Genomic DNA, 25,742 nt, shown 5'->3' on the forward strand with positions numbered 1-25,742 from the left:
CCTCTAACCTATCTTTTACCTTCCCTTCTATAAAACTCCCAATTTCGATTTACAAAACAAAACTTCTTATCTCAAAACCAGGCACCTTTCATTTTCTCTGAATTCTGGAATTCTTTTCTTCTTCTTAAGGATTTCTGATTCACAGCTTACTTATCAATAAAAGTACTTTCAATAGAGCTATTTTTCAGGCAGTCTTTTTTCATGTGCTTAGCTTGGCAGTTCTCCTCCAAACTGTTCAATTTTCCCTGGTCTTACATCCCCAGAGCATCGGATTGTGTCATTAGCTTTTGAGATTGTCAGTATACTAAATTCAAACTGGATTGCAGTTTGGTATTTTTCGGGGTACAATTTAAACTGATTGGCCTAATTCAAATTTGTTTTGTTGCTTCCAGACAACGAGTTAATCCGGTTGTTCGACCATATGTTACATTATATTTCTTTTCAGAACACTTGGTTGTGTCAGGTAGTTCTGTTGCTTTTAATTCTCTTCAAGGTGCAGTACACCCACATCTTCATAACAATAGTGTGATATGTAAAAAAAAAACTTTGCTTTGATAATCACAAGTCTGATATTTTAAATATCAAATATGATTAAAAGACTGTGGAAAAGGATATGGAAGATATAGAATGCAGGGAAATAGATGGTGACACCTTGAAAAATGTCCATATTACAGAGGAGGAAGTGCTGGGTGTCTTGAAATGCATAAAGGTGGATAAATCCCCAGGACCTGATCAGGTATATCCTAGAACTCTGTGGGAAGCCAGAGAAGTGATTCCTGGGCCTCTTACTGAGATATTTGTATCATCAACAGTCACAGGTGAGGTGCTGGAAGCCTGGAGGTTGGCTAACTTGGTGCCACTATTTAAGAAGGGCAGTAAAGACAAGTCAGGGAACTATCGAACAATGAGCCTAACGTCGATGGTGGGCAAGGTGTTGGAGGGAATCCTGAGGGATAGAAGGTACATGTATTTGGAAAGGCAAGGACTGATTAGGGATAGTCAACATGGCTTTGTGCGTGGGAAATCATATCTCACAAACCTGATTGAGTTTTTTGAAGAAGTAACAAAGAGTATTGATGAGGGCAGAGCAGTAGATGTGATCTATATGGAATTCAATAAGGGGTTAGACAAGGTTCCCCATGGGAGACTGGTTATCAAGGTTAGATCTCATGGAATACAGGGAGAACTAGCCATTTGGATGCAGAACTGGCTCAAAGGTAGAAGACAAAGAATGGTGGTGGAGGGTTGTTTTTCAGACTGGAGGCCTGTGACGAGTGGAGTGCCACAAGGATTGGTGCTTGGTCTTCTACTTTTTGTCAGTTATATAAATGATTTGGATGCGAGCATAAGAAGTATAGTTAGTAAGTTTGCAGATGACACCAAAATTGGAGGTGTGGTGGATAGTGAAGAAGGTAACCTCAGATTACAACAGGATTTTGATCAGATGGGCCAATGGGCTGAGAAGTGGCAGATGGAGTTTAATTCAGATAAATGCAAGGTGCTGTATTTTGGGAAAGCAAATCTTACTTAATGGTAAGGTCCGAGGGAGTGTTGCTGACGAAGAGACCTTGGAGTGCAGGTTCATAGCTCCTTGAAAGTGGCATCTGCAGGTCAATAGGATAGTGAAGAAGGCGTTTGGTATGCTTTCCTTTACTGGTCAGAGTATTGAGTACAGGAGTTGGAAGGTCATGTTGCAGCTATACAGGACGTTGGTTAGGCCACTGTTGGAATATTGCATGCGATTCTGGTCTCCTTCCTATATGAAAGATGTTGCGAAACTTGAAATGGTTCAGAAAAGATTTACAAGGATGTTGCAAGGGTTGGAGGATTTCAGCTATACGGAGAGGCTGAACAGGCTGGGGCTGTCTTCCCTGGAGCGTCGGAGGCTGAGGGGTGACCTTATAGAGGTTTACAAAATTATGAGGGGCATGGATAGGATAAATAGACAAAGTCTTTTCTCTGTGGTTGGGGAGTCCAGAACTAGAGGGCATAGGTTTAGGGTGAGGCTGGTACAATTGCAACATTTAAAGGCATTTAGATGGGTATATGAATAGGAAGGGTTTGGAGGGATATGAGTCGGGTGCTGGCAGGTGGGACTAGATTGTGTTGGGATATCTGGTCGGCATGGACGGGTTGGACCGAAGGGTCTGTTTCCATGCTGTACATCTCTTTGACTCTCTGACATCAAATGAACATGTCCTTGCAGAGAAAATTGAATTAATCTTAACAAAATTATTTTAATATGCACACTAAACAACATGAGACAGTTCCTTATCTTATTTTTAATTTTTCTATTATGGACTAAGACACTGCATTTGCTGTCATTCTACTTGGATGCAGTGAGTTGTCAGCTACCTCACAAGTCCATTACATGTCAGGGTTTGACTCTCATGAGGAAGTATCAAGTTCAATTTGAAACTGCGATGCAAGAGATATTAATCATTGTTCTTTCATTTGTATGCAAAACACTGTTCAAGTGGCCTATATTCAATAATTTACAGGAGAAAGGATTAACAGTCTTGATCTGGAATATCACCAGATTAGTGCTTAAATTATTCTGAGAGAAGTTTTCACCAGTCATAAGTCTAGATTGAGGAAGGAACCTGTTTTTAGAAGATTTATTACATAGATTAATTTTAAAAAAATACACATTCATGTACAAATGATGCACATTTCTTGTTTCATAAAGAAAAAGCCTTCAGTTGGCTCAATTACCATCACTGCATGAATACTGAATTACCTTAGCTTGTCTACCAACCAAGCACGTACCACATTAAGCTGTCAGCATTATCAAAGAATAACTTTCAATTTGTAGTTCAGAATATATCTAATCTATGGAGGAAATTCAACTTTTTATGGATTCAAGTTAAAAGAAAACTACGCTTGCTGCAGGATTCCTGGCTCCTGCTTAATCCTGCTTAACTCTGCAGATCACTGGGGATGAAATTGTTCTTTGTGCTGCCCGAAGGCATGAAACTGTGAAAGACAAAAAAAAATTGTTCTGCTGTCGCACAGAACAAATTCTTTCCATGATGTCATGTATCTGGAGTCACAGCTTGTGATGTTTCCCACCTGGAGTGCTGGACCAGTCTTAGAATTCCTTGAGCTTTGGCAAATTTCAATTAATTCTCCCTTACTGAAAATTTTCATCGCTGTTTGAGGTAAAACCAAGTTTTTCAAAATATTTTCAGCTTAGTTGTTGAAGAATGGTTTGTTACAAAAATCTTGTCAAATTTTCATCTTAGAATTGTCATCATTTAATGTTTATTGTATCACTACCCCAACTCCGCCTCCCCCACCCCACTGCACCCCATCCCAAGGTGTCAGTCTAGGACTAGAGTCACACCCATATAGAATTTTGTATTTCACCAAATTTTACTTTCTCGTTTCAATTCTGACACTTTTCAGAACTCAGAAACACATGTTGAAAATGACTACAAAGTGAATTCTGAAACGATAATTCAAAAATAAAGAAAAATAGTCAATGTGCATCTGAAAAGGCTTCCATTTCCTTCTCATTTTTTGAACATTGAAAGCACTATCAACTGTGCATTTTGAAAATTTCTGGCTTTTAACTAGAGTAGACAGCACTATACACAACTAACCAGAAGTAGATCCTGTTTGATTTCCAAGAGTCAAAAGAGAATGCTTAAGCTCATGATGCTAAGCAACAGCCCTACATAATGAATGGTTGCTCTGTTTCTATGTTGCCTTCTACATTGCAGTGGAAATCTCAGCTATGTAACATAGATAAGGCTGGGGGGGGAGAAAAAGATGGATTTAGAAGACCAAAACATGTTTATTGCCCTTACTGACAGAAAATGACACCAATTTAGCTGATTTGGTATTAGAAGTCAAGTTATGTAAATACTGTACTGACCATTTTTTTCATTGTTACATTTGTTGGTCAAAAAGAGTGAACAGACTTAATTTGATGTGATACAGTAAAAGGAATTGCAAAGCAAAATAACATGGAGACTTAAAGATCGATCCAACTAAACAAAACCATAAACTAATAAAGAAAATGGAAATGCTGTGGGTAAATGTTGTGCAGTACAGTTTTAATTGTTTGTGCCAGTAAGACAAGAATCTTGTTCTCTTTTGTAGCTCTGAGGGCCTTTTGGGATTATAGAATCAATACAGCAATCTTGCTTGAAGTGCCCGTAAGGAAATTAAATGTTAGAAGTGGAATTGTCACTGGCTTGTGCCGGCTATAGGTGGCACCTGTCTGAGAGTGCTATTCAGGCATATTATTGAAACAATGCAGCTGTGTTTTATACTGATCCGTGGGATAAATCAATGCTGTCAGTGAGCACAGAATGCAGCAGCAGGTAATGGTGATACAGTGGTTATAAGATTCATGTTAAAAGTGTTAAGACCCAGACAGAGTGCACTCAAACTGAAAAAAAAAATCAATTTCAGCTGCTGATACCATCAAGAGTGATAGAAGAGAAGGCACAAGGCTGTTTTCTTCTATTTCACAAATAATAGAGCGAAGATGTGATGTTTATTAATTAAACGCAAGGAGTGTAATCTCTTTACATCCATTAAAACACAATGGTTTATTACCATTATGCTTTCAATTATTTTATTAAAACCACCAGCAGTTCTCATGTAATGTAAGGGATTTTATTTCATTTTTTGAATGATATTTCATCAAGAAGTGCCAGTATGACATGCAGGAGTAAAACATGCATCTGCAAGAATACACAGGAGTGTAATTATAAATTCAAGTTCTTCTGCACTACCATGAGATAAATAATAAATCTTGACTAGGTTATTAATTAGATGGAGGAGAAGATAACTGTTAATAGTTAACAACATTTCAAAATTCATCCATTTGCACCATTTTGGAAAAGGAAAACAATGCAAAGTATGAGCAAGGTAACCTATCCTATGGTTTTATTCTTCCATTAAAAAGTTTTGAACTCTTTCTACATCCGAGTGTACACCCTATTCCTCCTCATATTCAATATGCCCCCCTCCATACTCCCTTACATTCACACTATATCCCCAGGTGACCTATGCATTCTTCCATTATCAGAAGTTGATTCAGAAGGCTAAAATAGAGTATGGAAGTGAACTTGCAAGACACATAAAAGTAGACGTTAAGATCTTTAATACTTAATTTTTAAAAAAGATGCGTGAAGACAGATGCAAGCCACTTACAATCTGAAATAGAAGAATTGATGATCGAGAACAACAAAATGGCGGTGCAATTAAACAAGCATTTTAGTTCTACCTTCACAGCTGATGATACAAAAAACCTCCCAAAAGTACAAAGGAAGGAAGGGACTTTTGGAAATAAGAACATTAAGTAAACCAGTATCAGAAAAACTAACGTTTTGGAGAAAGTAATGGAATTGAAAGATGATAAACCTTAAGACCTGATAACAGATATCCCAGGGTAATGTCGGTTCTGACCAACAAAACAATGGATGCAAAATTGTTTCCCAATGACACCCAAGTCATTTTGATCAGAAAACCAGTGGTATGTTTTTGAGGGTCTTGTATTAAAAGTATCTGGATCTCTGCTCTGTTGTAGTCCTGCCTGTGCTGAGCTTTGCTGAAGCACTGCAGCAAGCCAACACACCACCCTGTTCCCTGGCAAGTATCTCTGTCTCAGGCTTGCAGCAGTGCTCCAGCGAAGCTCAGCCTAAGCTGCAAGAAAAGTACCTCATTTTCTGCTCAGGGACCCTGTAGCCCTCCAGACTCAATATCAAGTTCAATAACTTTAAAACTTGAACTCTCCTATGTCCTAGCCCCAAATCCCATATACCAGGGCATGTGATCACATAGTCTGCTATTACGCACAACCCATTGTTAGCCACTAACAGTCTCTATTAACAGCTATTCATCCTCCAAGCCAGGTTGTAACACACTCCTTTGTCTGACCAACTGTTATTTTCTTTTTCTTTGGGCTCTAACCCCACCTATTGTTTATTCCTTATCACCTCCCCCAACCTTGTCTTCTGCATAAAAACAGGCATTTTCTAGCTACCATCAGTTCTGAGAGAGGGTTACTGGAACTGAAATGTTAACTCTGATTTCTCTTCACAGATGCTGTCAGACTGCTGAGCTTTTCCAGCAATTTGTGTTTCTGTTTCACATTGCAATGTCTTATTGAGTTGGATGTACATGTATTTGGATAGGCAAGGACTGATTAGGAATAGTCAATATGGCATTGTGTATTTGAAATCATGTCTCATGAACTTGATTGAGTTTGTTGAAAAAGTAACAAAGAGGATTGATGAGTGGTGGACATGATCTACATGGACTTGAGTAAGGCGTATGACAAGGTTCCTCATGATAGATTGATTAGCAAGGTTAGATCACATGGAATACAGGGAGAACTAGCCATTCCGATACAGAACTGGCTCAAAGGTAGACAGAGGGTGGTGTTAGAGGGTTGTTTTTCAGACTATAGGTCTGTGACCAGCAGATTGGCACAACGATCGGTGCTGGGGTCACTGCTTTTCGTCATTTATATAAACGATTTGGACATGAACATAGCAGGCATAGTTAGTAAGATTGCAGCTGGCCAGCAAAATTGGAGGTGTAGTGGACACCGAAGAAGGTTACCTGAGAGTACAACGAGATCTTGATCAGATGGGCTAATGGGCTGAGGAGTGGCAGATGGAGTTTAATTGCGATAAATGTGCTGCATTTTGAAAAAAAAAACAAATCAGGACAGGACTTATACACTTATTGGTTCTTGATCAGATGGGCTAATGGGCTGAGGAGTGGCAGATGGAGTTTAATTGCGATAAATGTGCTGCATTTTGAAAAAAAAACAAATCAGGACAGGACTTATACACTTATTGGTAAGGTCCTGGGGAGTGTTGTTCAACAGGGAGACAATGGAGCACAAGTTCATAGTTTCTTGAAAGTGCAGTCTCAGGTAGATAGGATAATGAAGGTGGTGTTTAGTATGCTTCCCTTTTTTTGATCAGAGTATTAAGTACAGGAGTTAGGAGGTCATGTTGTGGCTGGACAGGGCATTAGTTAGGCCACTTTTGGAATATTGTGCAATTCTTGTTTCCCTGCTATAGGAAGGATGTTATCAAACTTGAAATGGTTCAGAAAAGATTTACAAGGATGTTGCCAGTGTTGGAGGATTTGGGCTATAGGGAGAGGCTGAATAGGCTGGGGCTGTTTTCCCTGGAGCATAACACTACTATTCTAGGACAAGCCAAACAGAGAACAGCCAGGGAATTCCTAGAGGCATGGCACTCATCCACAGATTCAATCAATAAGCACACGGAGGAAAGATCACAGAAGCGCTTCACAGGAGGCTCCCAAGCACTGAGGATGTCACCTAGACAGGGGACAAAACGTCTGCAACACAAATTCCCAGCTCGGCGAACAGAACCACAACAACGAGCACCCGAGCTACAAATCTTCTCACAAACTTTGAGGATATATGATCGGCATGGATGGGTTGGACCAAAGGGTCTGTTTCCATGCTTTCCATCTCTATGGCTCTATGTCCATGCTGATCCTAATTTATCACTCTGTTCCGGAATAGTGACTGAAAGCACAACTTCCTGGGGACTGTCATCAGTGGAATTACCTCTATGTGAATAATTTAAATTTCTGCTTTCACCTCATCTATTTGAAGGTGTGGTATCTATTTTGGAATGAAAAGACAAATTGATGTTGCATTTGATTGCAATGTAATGAGATACTAATTTTCCAGTTCACCCAGTCCTGAACATAATTGAGAAGATTCTTCTTTAAATTCTGTATTGCTTTCCTCATCAATAACTTTAGCTCACTGCTGGATCAACTGCAATCTTAAGCATACATTCCTGCTAAGAAGTAAAAATATTTATTTTGTAAAATGTAACATAATTAGTTACTTCTCTGTCTTTCCAATTTTTAATTTTACCACGATGTGATCTTTGATTGTTCAAGTTATTCCTCCTGGGATTTGCAGTTTGACTCAAGAAGAATTCAACATCCATTTCAATCATACAAACTTGTCAGAAAGTACACCTAAACCAGCTCCAGTCATGAGGCCCATAGTAGCATACCACTCGACATCAAGATTTACTCATCAGTAGTTACTGTCATTTGCAGTGTGCTTTCATTTACCTGTGGACTTACAATGACAGAATTTGTTCAAATGACAGCATTTACCACAATTGTGGCATTCAGCTCCACTTACTGGGCAATCACAACACTAACGCACGTCGCTCCCACCGTATCTGAAGCATTACCAGATGATGGTTTGCAAGCTTTACCATTTTTCTTGGGCTTTTGCTTCAGTGTGTTCTCTACTTTATATATTGCAAATCTTGCTTATTCCACAGATTCTCCACAACTTTTTGTTTCCAGACCTTTGACTACCTTGTGAACTGGACTGTCTTCATCTACATTAAATCCTCCTTTACTTGCAATAGGTTTCTCACTGCCTCATCTATCACCTCAATGATGATATGGTCCTCAATTTGATAACCATAACCACATCTGCCTGTTCACCTAGAAAGGTTCCTAGAAGGCGAAATCCGTAGATATTCCTGGGCTCTGCATTCAATGATCATGTTTTTATGGATACTGAAACGTGAACCAAGGGTTGTCAGGGCTTTGTTGAACGACATGCTTTCATCCACTTCTTGTCTGGGCCACACATTGTCTGTGACAGTACTAGATTAGATTTTAGATTTTAGATTAGATTACATGACAGTGTGGAAACAGGCCCTTCGGCCCAACAAGTCCACACCGACCCGCCGAAGCGCAACCCACCCATACCCCTACATTTACCCCTTACCTAACACTACGGGCAATTTAGCATGGCCAATTCACCTAACCTGTGGGAGGAAACCGGAGCACCCGGAGGAAACCCACGCAGACACGGGGAGAATGTGCAAACTCCACACAGTCAGTCGCCTGAGGCGGGAATTGAACCCGGGTCTCTAGCGCTGTGAAGCAGCAGTGCTAACCACTGTGCCACCATGCCGCCCACAACTGCTGCCGCCCACTGATTGCTTAGTGCAGTAAACTCACCTGATTTGACTGGCTCTTTGAAACTTTTCGAACCTTTTATTCAGCTGTTCCATCCCAGGAACAATGTTTTCTCCAGGCATCCCACATGTTGGCCTGTTGCAATCTTCTATACTTGAAAACAGCTCTTGAAGGGGTGATGACAATATCTTGGTGTTATGGAGCCCCAGAATGATCCCTGTTTGAAGTTCTGCTGCTATTTTGACCATCTGACGCTATCCCCCAGCTTGAATCTGGTACAGTTTGCAGTTAAAGATTTTGTTTCTTTTTGATGTGCCATCGCAGTATTTCTGCAGGTTGCTGTCTTTTTAACCCTTCCTTTGTATTTGCTGCTTCTTGTGTTCTTCTTTGCTATCCCCAACTTCTATATATCACCATGATGCCACAACCATGTTTCACCTTCTGATCAGGATGATGTGGGTTGATTTTGTTTTAAATGACTGTTCTGGAGTATGTTTTCAGTCCACCAATAGCTCTGTATTTAATCTCTTTTATTCATCTCTCTCCAACTCTCTTTCTTGTCTTGTCATCCTACATCATTGTCTCTTTGACTCATGCTGTTAGCCCATTACTTTATGCTAGCTTTGTTTGATTGACAGCTACATGAGTTTTCATTAAGTTATTCTATTTTTGATATTTTTTCAATGCCTATTGATGTAAACAAGTTCAACAAATGTTGAGGAATGAAAGTTTGATGTATTGATATTATAATTAGCTGCAGTTGATTGACACTTTTGAGGTCGAGCAATTTTCTTTTCAAAGCTCCTTTGCTTTTGCACCATTATATTATTTTTTAAAAATGCATTCATGGGACATGGGTGCAACTTACTTGGCCACCATTTATTACTCATCCTCAAATGTTGTGGACCCTGACTACTTCAGTATCCAAGGAACTACAAAGAGTGCTGAATATTGCACAATCAGCAAATATGGTGAGGACTGCAGATACTGGAGATTAGAGTCGAGAGTGTGGTGCTGGAAAAATACAGCAGGTCAGGCAGCATCCAAGGAGCAGGAAAATCGACGTTTCAGGCAAAAGCCCTTCATCAGGATGGGCTTTTGCCTAAAACATAGATTTTCCTGCTCCTTGGATGCTGCCTGACCTGCTGTGCTTTTCCAGCAATCACCAAATATCCCTGTTTCTGACTTTAAGATGGAGGAAAGTTCATTGATGCAGCAGCTGAAGATGGCGCAGCCTAGAACACTGACCCATGGAACTGCTGTGGAGGTGTGCTGAGGTGGAAATGTTTGAACGCACCAATAAATACAACCATCTTCCTTTGCATTAAGTATCACTCAAACTCCACCATGCACCCCCAACCTAATTCCCACTGATTCTAGTTTGGCTAGGGCTCCTTAATGCCACACTCACTCAATGGCATCTTAATGTCAAGGGCAGTCACTCTCAACCCCACAGCTCCTTTGTCCATGTTTAAAACAAAGCTGCAATTTGATCAGGAGCTGAATGGTTCTGGCAAAACCCAAACTAAGCAACAGTGAACAAGTCATCCACGAGCAGTTGGGGTTTGATAGCAGCATAGATAACTCTTCCATTGCTTTGCTAATAACCAAGAATCAACTAACGAGGCTGTAATTGGCTGCACTGCATTTGTCCTGCTCTTTGTGCACAGGACATACTAGAGCCATTTTTCACATGATCTGCTCTATGTCAGTGTTGCAGCTGTACTGAACAATTTGGCTAGGAGTGTGGCTAGTTGTGAAGCACAAGTCTTCAGGGTTAATGCTGGAATGGTGTCAGTCATGTTTGCAGTATCCAGGGTCTCCAGTCACTTCCTGTTTTTGCCAAGAATGAAGCAAACTGCAATTCTGGGAACCTGAGAAGGAAGCCAAGAATCATCAGCCACTGGCACTTCTAGCTGAAAATGAATGCAAAGCTTCATGTGGACTGATGTCTGGACTCCCCATATTTGTGCAGCCTCCTCCTTCTGTTAGTTGCTTAATTGTCTTCCATCATGCACAGCAGGATATGGCTGTACTGCAGAGCCTGCAACTGGATATGGAATCACTTCACCCTGCATACTACACACTGATTTGGTGTTGAGCTGGTATGTTTCCCCACTGTAGCTTCACCAGAGTGACAACTCATTTTTAGGTAGGCTCAATGCTGCTCCTGCCATGTCTCCCTACACACTTCATTGAATCGGGATTAATCCCCTCGCTGATGATCGTGGTTGGATGGACGAAATGTCGGGTTGTCAGGTTATGGATTGTGTTTGAGTACAATTCTAATGTTGCTGCTAATGGCCCACAGATCCTCTTTGATGCCCAACTTTGAGTTTCTTGATTCATTTCAAGCCATTTGGCACAGTGGTGGTGCCATACAACACAATGGATGATATCCTACATTTGAAGATGAGGCTTTGTCCCCTCAATGACAAGCCCATTTTTACTCCTACCAACACCGTTGTGGGACAGATACATTTGCAACATGTTGATTGGTAAGGATGAGGTATTTCCTTCTTCTCGATTCACTCACCACCTGCTGAGACTCAGTGTAGCAGCTACGTCCCCGAGGACCTAGCCAGCATGGCCAGTTATGCTAGTGAGTCAATTGTGGAGATGGACATTTAAGTCCCTCACCCAGAATACATTCTGTGCCCTTGCTTCCACCAAATGGTGATTATTGTGAAGGAGTACTGATTCATCAAACAGGGGAGGTGGTACCTGGTAACCACCTGGTAACCACTAAGAACTTTCCTTTGTCATTATTGAGAAGTCTCAGGACAATTTCATCCCTACTGTATACCATTGTGCCAACACCTCTACTGGCTGGTCAGGGCATACACAAGAATGTTGATGGTGGTGTCTAAAACATTGTCTCGAGAAACTGAAAACATGTGGCAAACATTCCAAGAGATGTTTCCTAAGTTCTGTAAACAGTGTATGTGAGGAGTATGAGGATGGAAGACGCATTGGCCATGGAAGGGGGATATGGGTATTGGAGGGAATATGGAAAGATTATGGTGGTGGAAAAGGCATATGTGTAACAGAGGATGTTTGGAATGCGCATTTGGGATAGAGGTGTCATGGGATTATTGGAAGGATAATGAAAGGCGAAGAAAGGTGAATGCAACATGATGAGAATATTAATGGCTGTGAGGAATGGGTCAGAGATAAGGGCTGGGGGTCAAAGAACCATATATAGGATTACATGACATATTCAACCTAATCTCATTGAGACAAAAATACTGTGGGAATGCAATAACTTTACAAAGTTGGGGACATAGGAAATGACATCATAACAGTGTCAATCACTGACGTGGAAATCCAACCTCGCAAATCTTAGGAAATGACTTCTAATACACCAGCAATAAATTTGTCTTAATTATTATTTCTACATGAATCATAGGACCCCTACAGTGTGGAGGGAGGCCATTCGGCCCATCAAAATTATGTTCTAGGAGTCCAGACTGACCTGCTGAAGAGCATCTCACCCAGACTCACCCTACCCCTGTAACCCCACATTTCCGATGGCCAATCCACATAACCTACACATCTTTGGACTGTGGGAGGAAGCCCATGCAGACATGAAGAGAATGTGCAAACTCCACATAAACAGTCACTCATGACCGGATCCAAACCTGGGTGCCTGGAGCTGTTAGGCAGCAGTGCTAACCACTGAGCCAATACGCGTCCCCTTGTGAGTCACAATACCGCTACAATATTAGACAATATTGTAGAGTATTTGACCATAGAGGACAGCACAGCCAAATCTATTTTATTCTCACCCTTTAACCAAAATGGCATCCTTTGTACAAAGAAATAAAAAGCCATCCGTGCAAACAAATAATAATTTATATCAAACACGTGCTTCTTATATGTTAAGCAGATATTGTTTATGTCAGCTAAAATTGAATAATATTCAAAAGTACAATGAATCCAATAAAGATTACTAATTAAGAAAAATGCTTATCCTAAGTAATACTTGCTGCATCTGAAGAAAATAAACATGGCCAGGGTGAAGTACACAAGGCCATTCAACTTTCATATACAGATAAAAATAGGCTTACAGTTCTTTCTTGAATGTAGATGTCAACTTTAGATTGCTTAACCATGCTTAACCACTATCTTCAGATGTCACATCCCCCCATTACACCATTAAAATCACACACTGGTAAATGTACCACATCCCCATTGCTTCCCTCCAAATAATCAAAGATCATACTTCGTACTGATAGTGTATAAGAATGAAGCTAACCTAAGAACATCACAAATGGGAATATAAATATTCCAGTCAACACCTAAATCCACTCATGGTCAATCTTCTACCTCTCTCAATTTTCTGACACTATCTTTCAGTGTTTTTAGTATGTAGAAATCTCTCAATCTCTGTTTTGAACATAAACACACACACAATCATTGAGCCTCCACAGCCCTTTGGAGCAGAGAATTCCAAAAGAATAACCATCCTCACTGAAGAAATTCCTCATCCACTAAGTCTGAAATGTTGTGTCTTTAATCTGACACAATGGTCCCTCATCCTAGATGTCCAGCCAAGAGAAATATCTTTCCTGCATCTACCCTGTTGATTCCTCACAGAACTTGATGCATTTCGAGGACATTACCTTCTGAACTCTAGAAAAGAACAATTCTGTTTATTTAATCTTTCCTCACAGGTCAATTAGTCCATCATAGGAAGTAACTTGGTGAACCTTCATTGCATTTCTTCTCCAACTAGTACATCTTTCTTTAGACAGAATACTTCAAGTGTGTTTTTAGTAAAGCTCTATATATTTGCTCTGAGACATCTTTACTCCTACACTCAAATCGCCTTGCACTAAGACCAACATACAATTTTCCTTTTTAATTGTTCTTTTGTTTATTAATACAATAAGACACATAAGAAATAGCAAAAGGAGTCAGCCATTCGACCCCCTCAAGCCTGCCCCACCATTCTATAGGAATCATGGCTGATCTGATATTCTTACCATTTCCCCTGAATGCTTGATTCTCCTACTGGTCAAGAATATATCTATCCCAGCCTTAGACGTACACAAGGACTCTGTCCCCATAGCTCTCTGTGGCAAGGAGTTCCCAAATATTCTCCACCCACTTGACAAAAGAAATACCTTCTCTTTTCAAACTCTCCCATGCATTTATCCTATCAAACCTGTTTGGAATCCTATTTGGTTCAATGCAATCACCTCTCAGTCTTCTAAACTCAAGTGAATAGAATCTTAAGTTGATTAGTCTTTGCTCATAATTCAACTCCTCCATACCGGGGATGATCCTTGTTAACCTTCTCTGAACTGATTCCAATGAAATGATATCATTCCTTAAATAACAAGACCGAATCTGCTCACAGTATTGCAGATGCAGTCTCACCAGCACTTGTACAGTTGCACTAACACTTCCATACTCTTAAACTCCAACCACTTTGAAATAAAGGCCAGCCTTCTTTCTTGTTTCATGCACATCTAGCCCCCCTCCCCCCCAACCTATTGTGTTGCAAAATTCTGCAGTTTCTTTCAATGTAAATAATGTTCTTCTCTTTCTTTCCCCCTTCCAAAATAAATGGCTTCGCATTTTCCCATATTGTACTTCATTTGCCAACTTTTTTTGCCCACTTGCTTAATCTATCAATATCTCTCTGTAAACCTGATTTGGAGATGCCGGTGTTGGACTGGGGTGTACAAAGTTAAAAAACAGAGAACACCAGGTTATAGTCCAACAGGTTTAATTGGAAGCACACTAGCTTTTGGAGCGCCGCTCCTTCATCAGGTGATAGTGATAAACTACTTGTGTCCTTCTCACAACCTGCTTTTCCACCCACTTTTATGTCATCTGTAAATTTGGCTACAGAACATACACTTCCTTCTTCCAGGTCATTAATATGTATTGTAATCTATTGTAGTCCCACTGCTGATCCCAGTGGAAGCCCACTGGTCACAGGTCACCAAACTGTAAAAGAACCTCATCCCGCAATCACTGTTTCCTGACCATGAGCCATTTTCTATCCGTGCTAATAGTCTACCTCCAACACACTGAAGGCTCTTATCTTATGACTTAATCTTTCATTAAATATCTTGCTGAATGTCTTCTGGAAGTCCAGATGCAGCACACCTCCTGGTTCCCCTTTATTCACACTGGTTGACATTTCCTTGAAAATCTTTAGTAAATCAGTCAGGTATGATTTGCACAGGCCTACAAGCCTCAATTCCAAATCTCACAGCGAATAAGAACTACCAACTCTTCAATCACAACAAACTCATCACCCAAACAAATTGCATCATTCAATGACAGACATTTCTGTCTTGTTGGTCAAATGGGACAGACCTGGAAGCAGGAAGCAGGTCAGCTGTTAGCCCTATCTCAATGGAAGAAACAAGAAACCACACTTTTAGAGCTTGACCATGTGGCCAGCAGCTGTGCTGACACCCAAAGGTGTTGGCATCTTCACGGTGAAATCAAATTCTCTCATCCTGATTCTACCTCATCAAACATTCTCTTTCAAGTTGAAACCACTTGTCAAAGTAATTATGCACATTTTGGTTTCTTCCCTTCCCCTCACTGCAACTCTACCAATGCCTTTCACCTCCCAAAAAGTAAGGAACTGCATTTGACTAGGCAGTCATTAAAACAGAATATTCTTTCTGGTCACGTGTAGTCAAACAAGTGCAGTGAAAGGCTTATAATGTCTGCAGAAAGCGTGAATCAAAACCTCAAGTTCAGTTGTTACTGTCATGACTACAGGTACCAGCGCTCAAAGGTTGCGCAGGGATAACATTTCAGAGGGCTTGCAGGATCTCACAGTAATAAAGCAACACTTCCCTCCAGCACTCGATTAGGAATGCTGAGACACTGTCCTGGTGGAATTGGAGTTCCAATGCATTTGAACATGGACTGCTTCAGTATCCGAGGAGTTGTGGATGGTGCTGAACATTGTGCAATCATCAGTGAAAATCCCCACTTCTGACCTTATGATGGAGGGAAGGTTGTTGATGAAGCAGCTGAAGATCATTGGGCCGAGGACACTACCCTGAGGAACTCCTGCAGAGATATCCTGAATCTGAAATGACAGAACCTTAACAACCATAACCATCTTCCTATGTGCCAAGTATGACTCCAACCAATGGAGAGTTTGCCATGGATATTCACTGCTTTGCTAGGGCTCACTGATGTGACACTTGGTCAAAAGCAGCCTTGATCTCAAGTGTTATCACTTGCACCTCACCTCTGGAATTCAGCTCTTTTGTCCATGTTTAAACCAAGGCTGTAACAAAGTCAGGAGCTGAGTGGCCCTGGTGAAACCCAAACTGGATGTCATTGAGCAGGTCATTGCTGAGCAGGTGCTGCTTGATAGCCCTGTTGATGACATCTTCCATCACTTTACTGATGATTGAGAGTAGCCTGGTGCGGTGGTAATTGGATGGGTTGGATTTCTCCTGCTTTTTATGTATAGGTCATACCTGGACAATTTTCCACATTGTCAGGTAGATGCCCCTGCTGTAACTGTACTAGAATACTGAGCTGGAAGGTTTGTTTTCAGATATTTTGTCACTAATTAACATTATCAATGAACCACTGGTGGTATGGCTCGCTTTCTATTTCTGTGTTTAGGTTTCCTTGGGATGGGGATGTCATTTCCTGTGGTGACATCATTTTCTGTGATATCATTTCCCGTTCTTTTCCTAGGGGGTTGTAAATGGGATCCAGGTCAATGTATTTGTTGATCGAGTTCCAACTGGAATGCCATGCTTCTATGAATTCTCATGTGTGTCTCTGTTTGGCTTGTCCGAGGATGGACGTGTTGTCCCAGTCAAAGTGGTGTCCTTCCTCATCATATGTAAGGATACTAGTGAGAGTGGGTCATGTCTTTTTGTGGCTGGTTGATGTTCATGTATCCTGGTGGCTAGTTTTCTGCCTGTTTGTCCAATGTAGTGTTTGTTACAGTGCTTGCACAGTATTTTGTAAATGATATTAGTTTTGCTTGTTGTCTGTATAGGGTCTTTCAAATCATTAGCTGCTGTTTTAATGTGTTGGTAGGTTTGTAGGCTACCATGATGCCAAGAGGTCTGAGTATTCTGGCAGTCATTTCTGAGATATCTTTGATGTAGGGGAGAATGGCCAGGGTTTCTGGACGTGTTTGTCTGCTCGTTTGGGTTTGTTGCTGAGAAATCGGTGGTACCCATTCGTTTTGGATACACCAGAAAGGTGATTTTCCTCTGCTCTGCGTAGTTCCTCTGTACTGCAGTGTATGTTGGCTTGTTGAAATAATGTTCTGACGCAGCTTCATTTGTGGGTGTTGGGATGATTGCTTCTGTAGTTCAATATTTGGTCCGTATGTGTTGTTTTCCTATAGACGCTGGTTTGAAGTTCCCCATTGGCTGATTGCTCTACTGCAACATCTAGGAAAGGCAGTTTGTTGTTGTTTTCATCTTCTTTAGTGAACTTTATGCTAGTAAGGGTATCATTGATGGTGTTGAAAGTTTCTTCTAATTTGTTTTGTTTAGTGATGACAAAGGTATCATCCATGTAGCAGACCCAAAGTTTGGGTTGGATGGGTGGCCAAGCTGTTTGTTCGAGTCATTGCATTACTGCCTCTGCTAAAAGCCTTGATATTGGAGATTCAATGGGTGTTCTATTGGTTTGTCTGTAAGTTTTGTTGTTGAAGGTGAAGTGAGTGTAAGGCATTAGTCCACTAGATTGACGATATTGTAATTGCTGATGAAGTTGGTGGTGTTTGTTGTATGTGTCTTTGATTCTTCTAATAGTGTCGTCAGTGTTTCCTTGGCCAGTTTGATGTGAACAGGGCTGTTACGTCAAAGGAGACCATTATTTCATCCTCTTCTATCTTGGTGTCTTTGATGGTCTTCTGGAATTCTTGGGTGGAGTGGGTGGAGTGGCGTGAGCCTTCTACTAAATGTTTTAGCCTTTGGTGTAGCTCCTTGGCCAATCTGTAAATTGGTGTTCCAGGTAGTGAGACTATGGGTCTGAGGGGGGGCTCCTGGTTTAGTGAATTTTTGGTAATATGCAGAGGCATGGTATGTTGGATCCATCTGGTTTCATTATTTGGAAGTCTCATTTATTTCTCCAGATTTCTGAGGTGTTTTGAGTAGGGCTGTGATTCGGTTCTCTAGTTGTGGGGTCGGGTCTATCACCACTTGTTGGTAACTGTTGATATCTGCAAGTAGTACGTTCACTTTCTCAATGCAGTCTCTTTGATTTAAAATGACTGTCAAGCATCCTTTGTCTGCAGGTAGGATAACAACATTATTTTCTTTTTTAAGTTTTTCTCGTGTTTTCCTTTCTTGCATGTTGAGTGTGTTTCCTTCCTTTTTCCTGCTTAATGTTCGTGTGACAGTCTGTCTGATGGTTTGCTGGGTTTCTCCTGTGAGTTGGTCGTCTTTCAGTGTTATTTCTAATGCTGCTAAAAAATCTTCCTTTTCCACATTCTGGAGGTTGTAATTTAATCCTCTTACTAAGACATTTTTTTTTCAGTGTTGGCCAGATAAGTTTTTTTATGCATCCTTCTGTGTTGTCTGTGTTGTTATTTTGTGTAAGTTTGTCTAGTTCTTTTTCTGCAGGTCTAGTTATTTCATTTTCTGTATTTGTTGCTGTTTAATGTCTATGGCTTCTTGTACTATTTATGTCCATTCATGGTCTGTTGCATTAGTGAATATAGAGTAAAGGCAACCTAAACACATAAATTGAAAATGGGCCATACCACCAGTGCTTCATCCGGAGGCTCACTGATGATGTTACCTAGTATCGTGATGAAATGTCTGAAAATGAACCTTCCAGCTCAGCGAGCAAACCTACATCCAGAACCTCAACCTGAACGACTCACTGTACTAGAACAGCTTGACTCAGGGAACAGAAAGTTCTGGAGCACAAGTCTTCAGTGCTACTGCTGGAATATTGTCAGGGCCCATACCCTTTGCAGTATCCAGTGCCTCCAACTATTTATCTCATGTGGACTGAATCAAATTGGCTGAAGATTGGAATCGGTAATGCTGGGGACCACAGGAGGAGACTGAGATGGATCACCCACTCAGCACTTCTGGTTGAAGATTGCTGTGAGTATATCAGCCTTATTTTATGTATTGTTGTGTTGGACTTTTCCATCATTGAGGAAGGGGATATTTGTGGAGCCTCCTCTCCAGTGAGTGGTTAATTGTTCACCACCATTCACAGTGGATGTGGCAGGACTAGAGAGGTTAGATCTGATCCATTGTTTATACAATCATTTAGCTCTGACAATTACTTGCTACTTATATTGTTTGGCATCCAAGTAGTCCTGTTTGGCAGTTTCACCATGTTGACATTTCATCTTCAGGTATGCTTGGAGCTGCTCCTGGCATACCCTCCTGCACTCTCCATTGAACAGGGAAGATCCCCTGGCTTGATGGTAATGGATGGATTGGGGGTGGGGGAATACACTGGGCTGTGAGGTTGCAGATTTTGCTGGAGTATAATTCTGCTGCTGTTAATAGCCCTCTGTGCCTCATATATGCCTAGTCTTGAGTTTCTGTTTGAAGTCTGTCCCATTTAGAATGGTAGTAGTGCCATACAAAACGATGGAAGGCAAAGTGACAGCAGAACTTTATCTCCATGAGGATTGTGCAGTGGTTGCTCTTACCGATATTGTCATGGACACTTGCATCTGCAGCTGACAGATTGATAAGGATGTCAAGAATCTTTTTCTGTCTTGTTGTTTCCCTCCCTACTTTCTGCAGACCCAGTCGAGCTGCTATGTCCTTTAGGGCCTAACCAATTCAATCAGTAGTGCTGCTGCTGAGCCACTTTTGCTGTTGGACATTGAAATCCCCCACCCAGAGTACATTTTGTGCCTGTGCCACTCTCAGTGCTTCCTCCAAGTGTTTTCAATGTAGAGAAACACTGATTCATCAGCTGAGGGAGAACAGTACATGGTAATCAGCAGGAGTTTTTCTTGTCCATGTTTAAACTGATGCTGTGAGACTTCATGGGATACAGAGTCAATGTTGAGGACTCCCAGAGCAACTCTCTCCTGACTGTATACCTCCTCTGTTAGGTCCATCCTGACAAATGACAGGACATATCCAGGGATGATGGTGGTGGCGTCTGGGATAATGTCTGTAAATTATGATTCCATGAGTCAGTTTGTTGCTTCACCAGTCTGTGAGACAGGTGTCCCAAATTTGTCACTAGCTCCCTTATGTTAGCAAGGAGACTTTGCAAGGTCGACGGGGCTGTTTCTGCCATTATCTTTTCCAGTGCCCAGGTTGATGCCACATGATCAATTGGTTACATTTCTTTGTTGAGACGTCATTACAATTGATACTACTGAATGGCTTGCTTGGCCATTTTAGTGGTTAGTTCAGTGTCAACCATATTGCTGAGAGTCTGGAGTCACACTTAGGCCAGGCTAGGTGATAATAGAAGATTTCCTTTCCTGAAGGTTTTCCCTGCAATTGGCAATGGTTTCATGATCATCAGTGAATTGTTTCATTCCAGTTATTTAATTTCAAATATTTTTTGTTGAATTCAAATTCCACTATCTGTCACTATTTGAATCCTGAATTCCTGGTTAGCTATGATGGGAAAGGAAGATGTGTAAATATTGTTGACTGAAAAGTTGGGAATTGGTTTACAGATGTCGCAGTCAGGTGAGTCAACCACAAATAAAGAATGTTGACTTCCTCCTACTTAGCTTCTCCTCAGGGACTCAATGTCCAGCAGGAGCTCAGAGCTGTTTCCCAGGACAGAGAGGTATCCAATGGGCAACAGACCATGACAGTTTGTGATATAAGCAGCCAAGGCAACTTCAATCAAATACTTGAATGGTCTGCTCGAATATATTTTCTGTTTAGCTTTCATTAGATGCATGTTGCTAACATGAGGGTTGCACACTCAGGAATATCTTGAGCAATATTGTCAAAGGGTGACACAAATGCAATGACATGGCAGCCTGACACAGAATAAAGGCACTGTGACTAATGCCAGGTAAGGAGCTTTATGGTGCACATCAGCTGCATGTTACATTTCAGAATTGGCATGTGTTGCCCACAAGAAAATGTGCAGGTTGTCAATAGCAACCTGCATTACATTGGAACCTGCATCTTCCTCATCAAGTATGGCACTCATACTGGAAAGGGTGAGTGAAATGTTGTGGGAGATGCTGCAAAAATGAAGGAGATCATTACATCAAGGTTCAAGTCAAAAGTACATACCATAGAGATGGGGAATATCATCCTCCCCATGTTCTGAAATGACAGTTGCTGTCACAGCAGGTAACAGATCTTACTGAAGAGATCCTAAACTGAAGCACAGTTTTCTGACATACTGATTCAATAGCAGAATTGTTTATGAAAATCCTGAGCATGTATGGCCTCCTTTAGCAGGACAATCATGAATAGTTCATTCTCCTTTTTGTCATCTCTGTTCAGTCTCCTTTTTCTGCTTTATACCAAAAAGAGCACAGAATACTGCATCCCTTATCTGAAAGTAAGGGATTTGTCCAGAATCCTTCAAGTCAGAGCAAAATTGAACATTGACCAGAAATGGAATTGGGCCAGGCATATAAGCACTGTGGCTACAAGATAGGTCAGAGACTAGGAATCTTGAAATGAGTAACTCACCTTTTGATTCTACAGAGCCTGTCCACAAGGCACAAGTCAGAGGTGTGATGGTATACTCCTCACTTGCCCGGATGGGTACAGTTCCAACAACACTCAAGAAGCTTGACACCATCCAAGATAAAGCAGCCTGCTTGATTGACACCACATCGACAAGCATCCACTCCCAACACTCAGTGGCAGCAGAATGTACCATCGACAAAATGCACTGCAGACATTCCCCAGTGATCCTTAGTTGGGATTTTCCAAACCCAAAATAGCTTACATCTAGAAGAGCAAGGTGTGCAGAAACTTGGGACACAACCAACTGCAATTTGCCCTCTAAACCACACACCATGCTGACTTGGAAATATATCACTTTTCATTGACTTCTGTTGGGTAAGCTTCACACATCAGGATGGAGAGATCACATCCAGAGTGAGATATAGGCTGAGTTTTGAAGCAATATAATAATACAACTGGTAACCATTATTTTCTTACTTTGATTGAAAAGATTACATTCAGCAGCTTTGGTAAAGGTTAGTAAGTTAGCTGACTCTGCTGATGAAAGGACATTTATCAGTCAATCACCTGAAGTCTTAACTGAGGCCTGGAATGTCATCTAGAATGTGCTCACTAATGGCATTGTGTGTCACACGGCTGAAGTAGTTCAAGGCAGCAGCTAACCATCACTTTTTTAAGGGCAACTAGGGATGATCAGTAATTAGCAGCCCAGCAGGGTATGTCTGCCAGATCCCATGAACAAATAAAAACAACCTCCAGCTTCAGCTGCACCGCCAAGATTTCTAGAAACAACCAATCATTTCCATCATAACCTGGTGTTGTGTGATTTTTAACCTTGTACACCCCAGTCCAACACCGGCATCTCCAAATCATTTCCACAGTAGCAACAAGAAACATTAGAAATCTAGCAGCAACTACTTGATAAGTAATTGATGCTTTTTTTAAAAATAGTGCTGGTGAGGTTACAGTAGGGTTCTTCTTGCTGCTGAATATGTATTCATCTAAGTGTGTTTAAGTAATAGCATTAACTCAAGCAGTGAGCTCCAAAATGTTGGCAACAAATCAGTGATACATGCTGATTTAAGCTACAATTTCCTACTTTGCATCCTGCTGGATGACATTCCTTGCATAAGCTGATGTTCTCACCGAAGCCACTTCTGGTATGGCTCACATCAGGCAGGTTCATGCAGAGTATGAATGTCATCTTGCAAAAATGTCAGAAAGAAGTTTGGGATTAAAGGAAACTAAATTTTGTGGCCAATAAATACGTTTCCTTAGAAAGATACTTGAACATTTTTTCAAAGCCAGCCCATTTTATAATTACATTTACTTCATAATTTTACCTTATTTGAATGTTATTCTGTGGATAGGTTGACAATATCACATTTTTTTAAAAAATCAACACTTCCATTTTGCTTGTGGTAATGAAGAATATCAGTCCTATTTTTGGTAACCTGATTTTTCATCTGCGAACAATGATAATATTATACTACCATTGGGCAATCAATTTTTGTCTTGTCAACCTGCTGTCCATCATGCTATCAAAGGCTGATAGACCTTTCAGGGATAGATAAACATGTTTACTAATTGATTTTTCACCTGTGCTTGCCTTGCCATGATAGAAATAGTTTAATGTCAATTACTTGTCTTAGTCCAGTAAAATAACTTTATAGTACCAGTCCATCGGAAAGTAATATCAACAGGATATTTTTCAGCCACACACTCATGTAGTATATTGAAAGGCCTACGTGTCAGACAATATTTATTGTTAATTGTATGGTAGCAATGATATTGCCCAACAGGCCATCCATTCACTATTAACAAATGACCACCACAAAACAGAGTAATTGCTCAATGAATATTTGAGCTTTGAATTTCATTGCTATGGTAACAAGTTATAAATATAAAAAATGAACTATCATAGACTGTCAGACGAAAAATTAACTGAGGTAAAATTGCTGCCGTGTAGTTTGGAATAACCATTCCTTTGACAGGCAATTTAACTGACTTATTTTTCGTCATATGCATACAATGCTTCTTGCCCATGAAATACTCAAGTGACATTTCATGAAGTGAGCTACAGCCAGAGGTATTTTCTAATAAATAAAGATTATCAAAATTCGAAAAGACATTTGTTAGAATGTTATTGGACTGTAAAACAATTAATGCTATAATTAGTTCACATTTCAATTCTTTTTATGCACTGTTCAGATGATAAAAAATAACTAGGTGGAATTTCACTTTGTATCATTTAGCAATTGACACTTTTCTTTAGAAGCCTGCAGGACGCAAGCACCTTATCTGCTCCTAATATATTCTATACTTTCAAGTTGGTTCTGACATCTTATTTTGGGAGATTAATATGTTCAGAACACTAAGACAAAGGAAAACAATAGACTCATTTCCAGCACAGATGCCATTCAGCAATTTAATTCCCTGCTAGCCACTCCCACTATTACAGACTACCACTATAGACCTGCAAGATTTTTTTTTCACATGTCCATCCAATTTCCTTTCCATATCATTGATTATCACCAGCCACAAACATCCAGAAAGTAAACCAATTCATTTGAACTTAGACCTCTGCAAAGTCTTCAGTCTTAATTCAGGGTATTAAACCACCAGGCCACACAACTACTTAAACTCCACTGCTTGCCATGGTAGAATGTGAACTCATGTCACTATTCATCTGACTTTCTGGGTTACCAGTAATATTATCATATGCAGTTGTCCTCTTAAATACCAAATTCTTAATTGCTGCAACATGATCTTGATTGCTTAGAATTAATGCAGTGAAGAATTATCTTACCTCAATACACAAGAAAATAGTCCACCATCTTGCAATTCTGTGGGACGAAACCAAATGGAGTCTTCTTCCTTGCTCATTCTAATTCCATCAAATGGTATTGGTTCTTCAAAGTCCCCATGACCACTACTTTTATACCACATCAAGCTAAGTCCTGAACTTTGAGCTATGGTGTAGTTGGCCCTGATGTATCCATAAAATAATGCACATTTCACTCGCACTGGTTCCCCCAGAAGAACTTGATATTTCTTGTAGTCCACAGACCAATCTGTACATCCATCAGCTGAAATAAATAATAGAAAATAGATCAAAATGTTTGTAACAATGAACATTATTCATTTCAATGTTAAGATGCATATAACTCTTGTACATTTTTGCCAGGTAGATAAAAATAAGCATTAAGTCTGCCTGTAACTTAATGCATTGGTAAAACAAAGCGACGTTGAGATAATGAGTGGCCCTGCTGTTACAAATCACAGCCCACATTTTAGTCAAAGCATCAAAGACTCAATGAACTCTTCTTCATCCACTTAGAGCAGAATAGACTCTACAAACTTAGACCTCTTTAGGGCAGCATGGTGGCTCAGTGTTAAGCACTGCTGCCATACCGTGCCAGGGAACCCGGGTTCAATTCCCTACCTCAAGTTTCTGTGTGGAGTTTGCACATTCTCCCTGTGTCTGCATGGGTTTCCTCCCACAATCCAAAGATATGCAGGTTAGGTGAATTGGCCATGATAAATTGCCCATAGTGTGGGGTGCGTTGGTCAGGAGTAAATATAGGATAGGGGAATGGGTCTGGGTGGGTTACTCTTTGGAGGGTTGGTGTGGACTTGTTGGGCTGAAGGGCCTGTTTCCATAATGTAGAGAACCTAATCTAACCAAACAGAAAAGCACGAAGAACATAAATTTGGCAATGTTTACAGATACAGTCTTGGGATGAGCTACTGGCAAGGCTAGTAATCCTTATTGTCCTACATTAACAGTTGCTGGGCCACATTAGAAGGCAGCTAACAGTGAAACGTATTGTCTATGACTGGAGTCACATCTCAGCTAAAACTGGTAAGGATGTTAGGCTTTCATCTCGAAAGATTAGGATGGAATCTGTTGAGTTTTAAATAGCTTCTAACAAATAATGTTTCCAGAGAATAATGAATTAAAATATTTCTTGAGAACAGAGAAAATATATGCACCATGGAAGGTATTTTGCTTAGAATCTAATTATGAGTTTTGGATTTTATAATTTATACATATTTTGCAAACTGTCCAATTTAAAGCTGTATTGTCATCTGCTCAATATCAAAAAGCATTCAGTGAGAAAATAGGACCCCCTGCACAGAATGATTCAT

The 25,742-nt window shown here is 40.5% G+C and overlaps 1 protein-coding gene across 4 annotated transcripts in view; it reads right to left on the reverse strand.

The window, feature by feature from the left end:
• il1rapl1b (interleukin 1 receptor accessory protein-like 1b) overlaps positions 1-25,742 on the reverse strand; it is a 1,390,568-nt gene that overhangs the window by 809,986 nt on the left and 554,840 nt on the right. For all 4 annotated transcript variants that reach the window (XM_043700749.1, XM_043700751.1, XM_043700748.1 and 1 more), the window contains one exon: positions 24,400-24,679. In XM_043700749.1, the coding sequence (XP_043556684.1) occupies positions 24,400-24,679 (280 nt within the window). The remainder of the gene's footprint in view (positions 1-24,399; positions 24,680-25,742) is intronic.

The sequence above is a fragment of the Chiloscyllium plagiosum genome, chromosome 12, assembly GCF_004010195.1.
Source record: "Chiloscyllium plagiosum isolate BGI_BamShark_2017 chromosome 12, ASM401019v2, whole genome shotgun sequence".
In the NCBI taxonomy this organism is placed as follows: Eukaryota; Metazoa; Chordata; class Chondrichthyes; order Orectolobiformes; family Hemiscylliidae; genus Chiloscyllium; species Chiloscyllium plagiosum.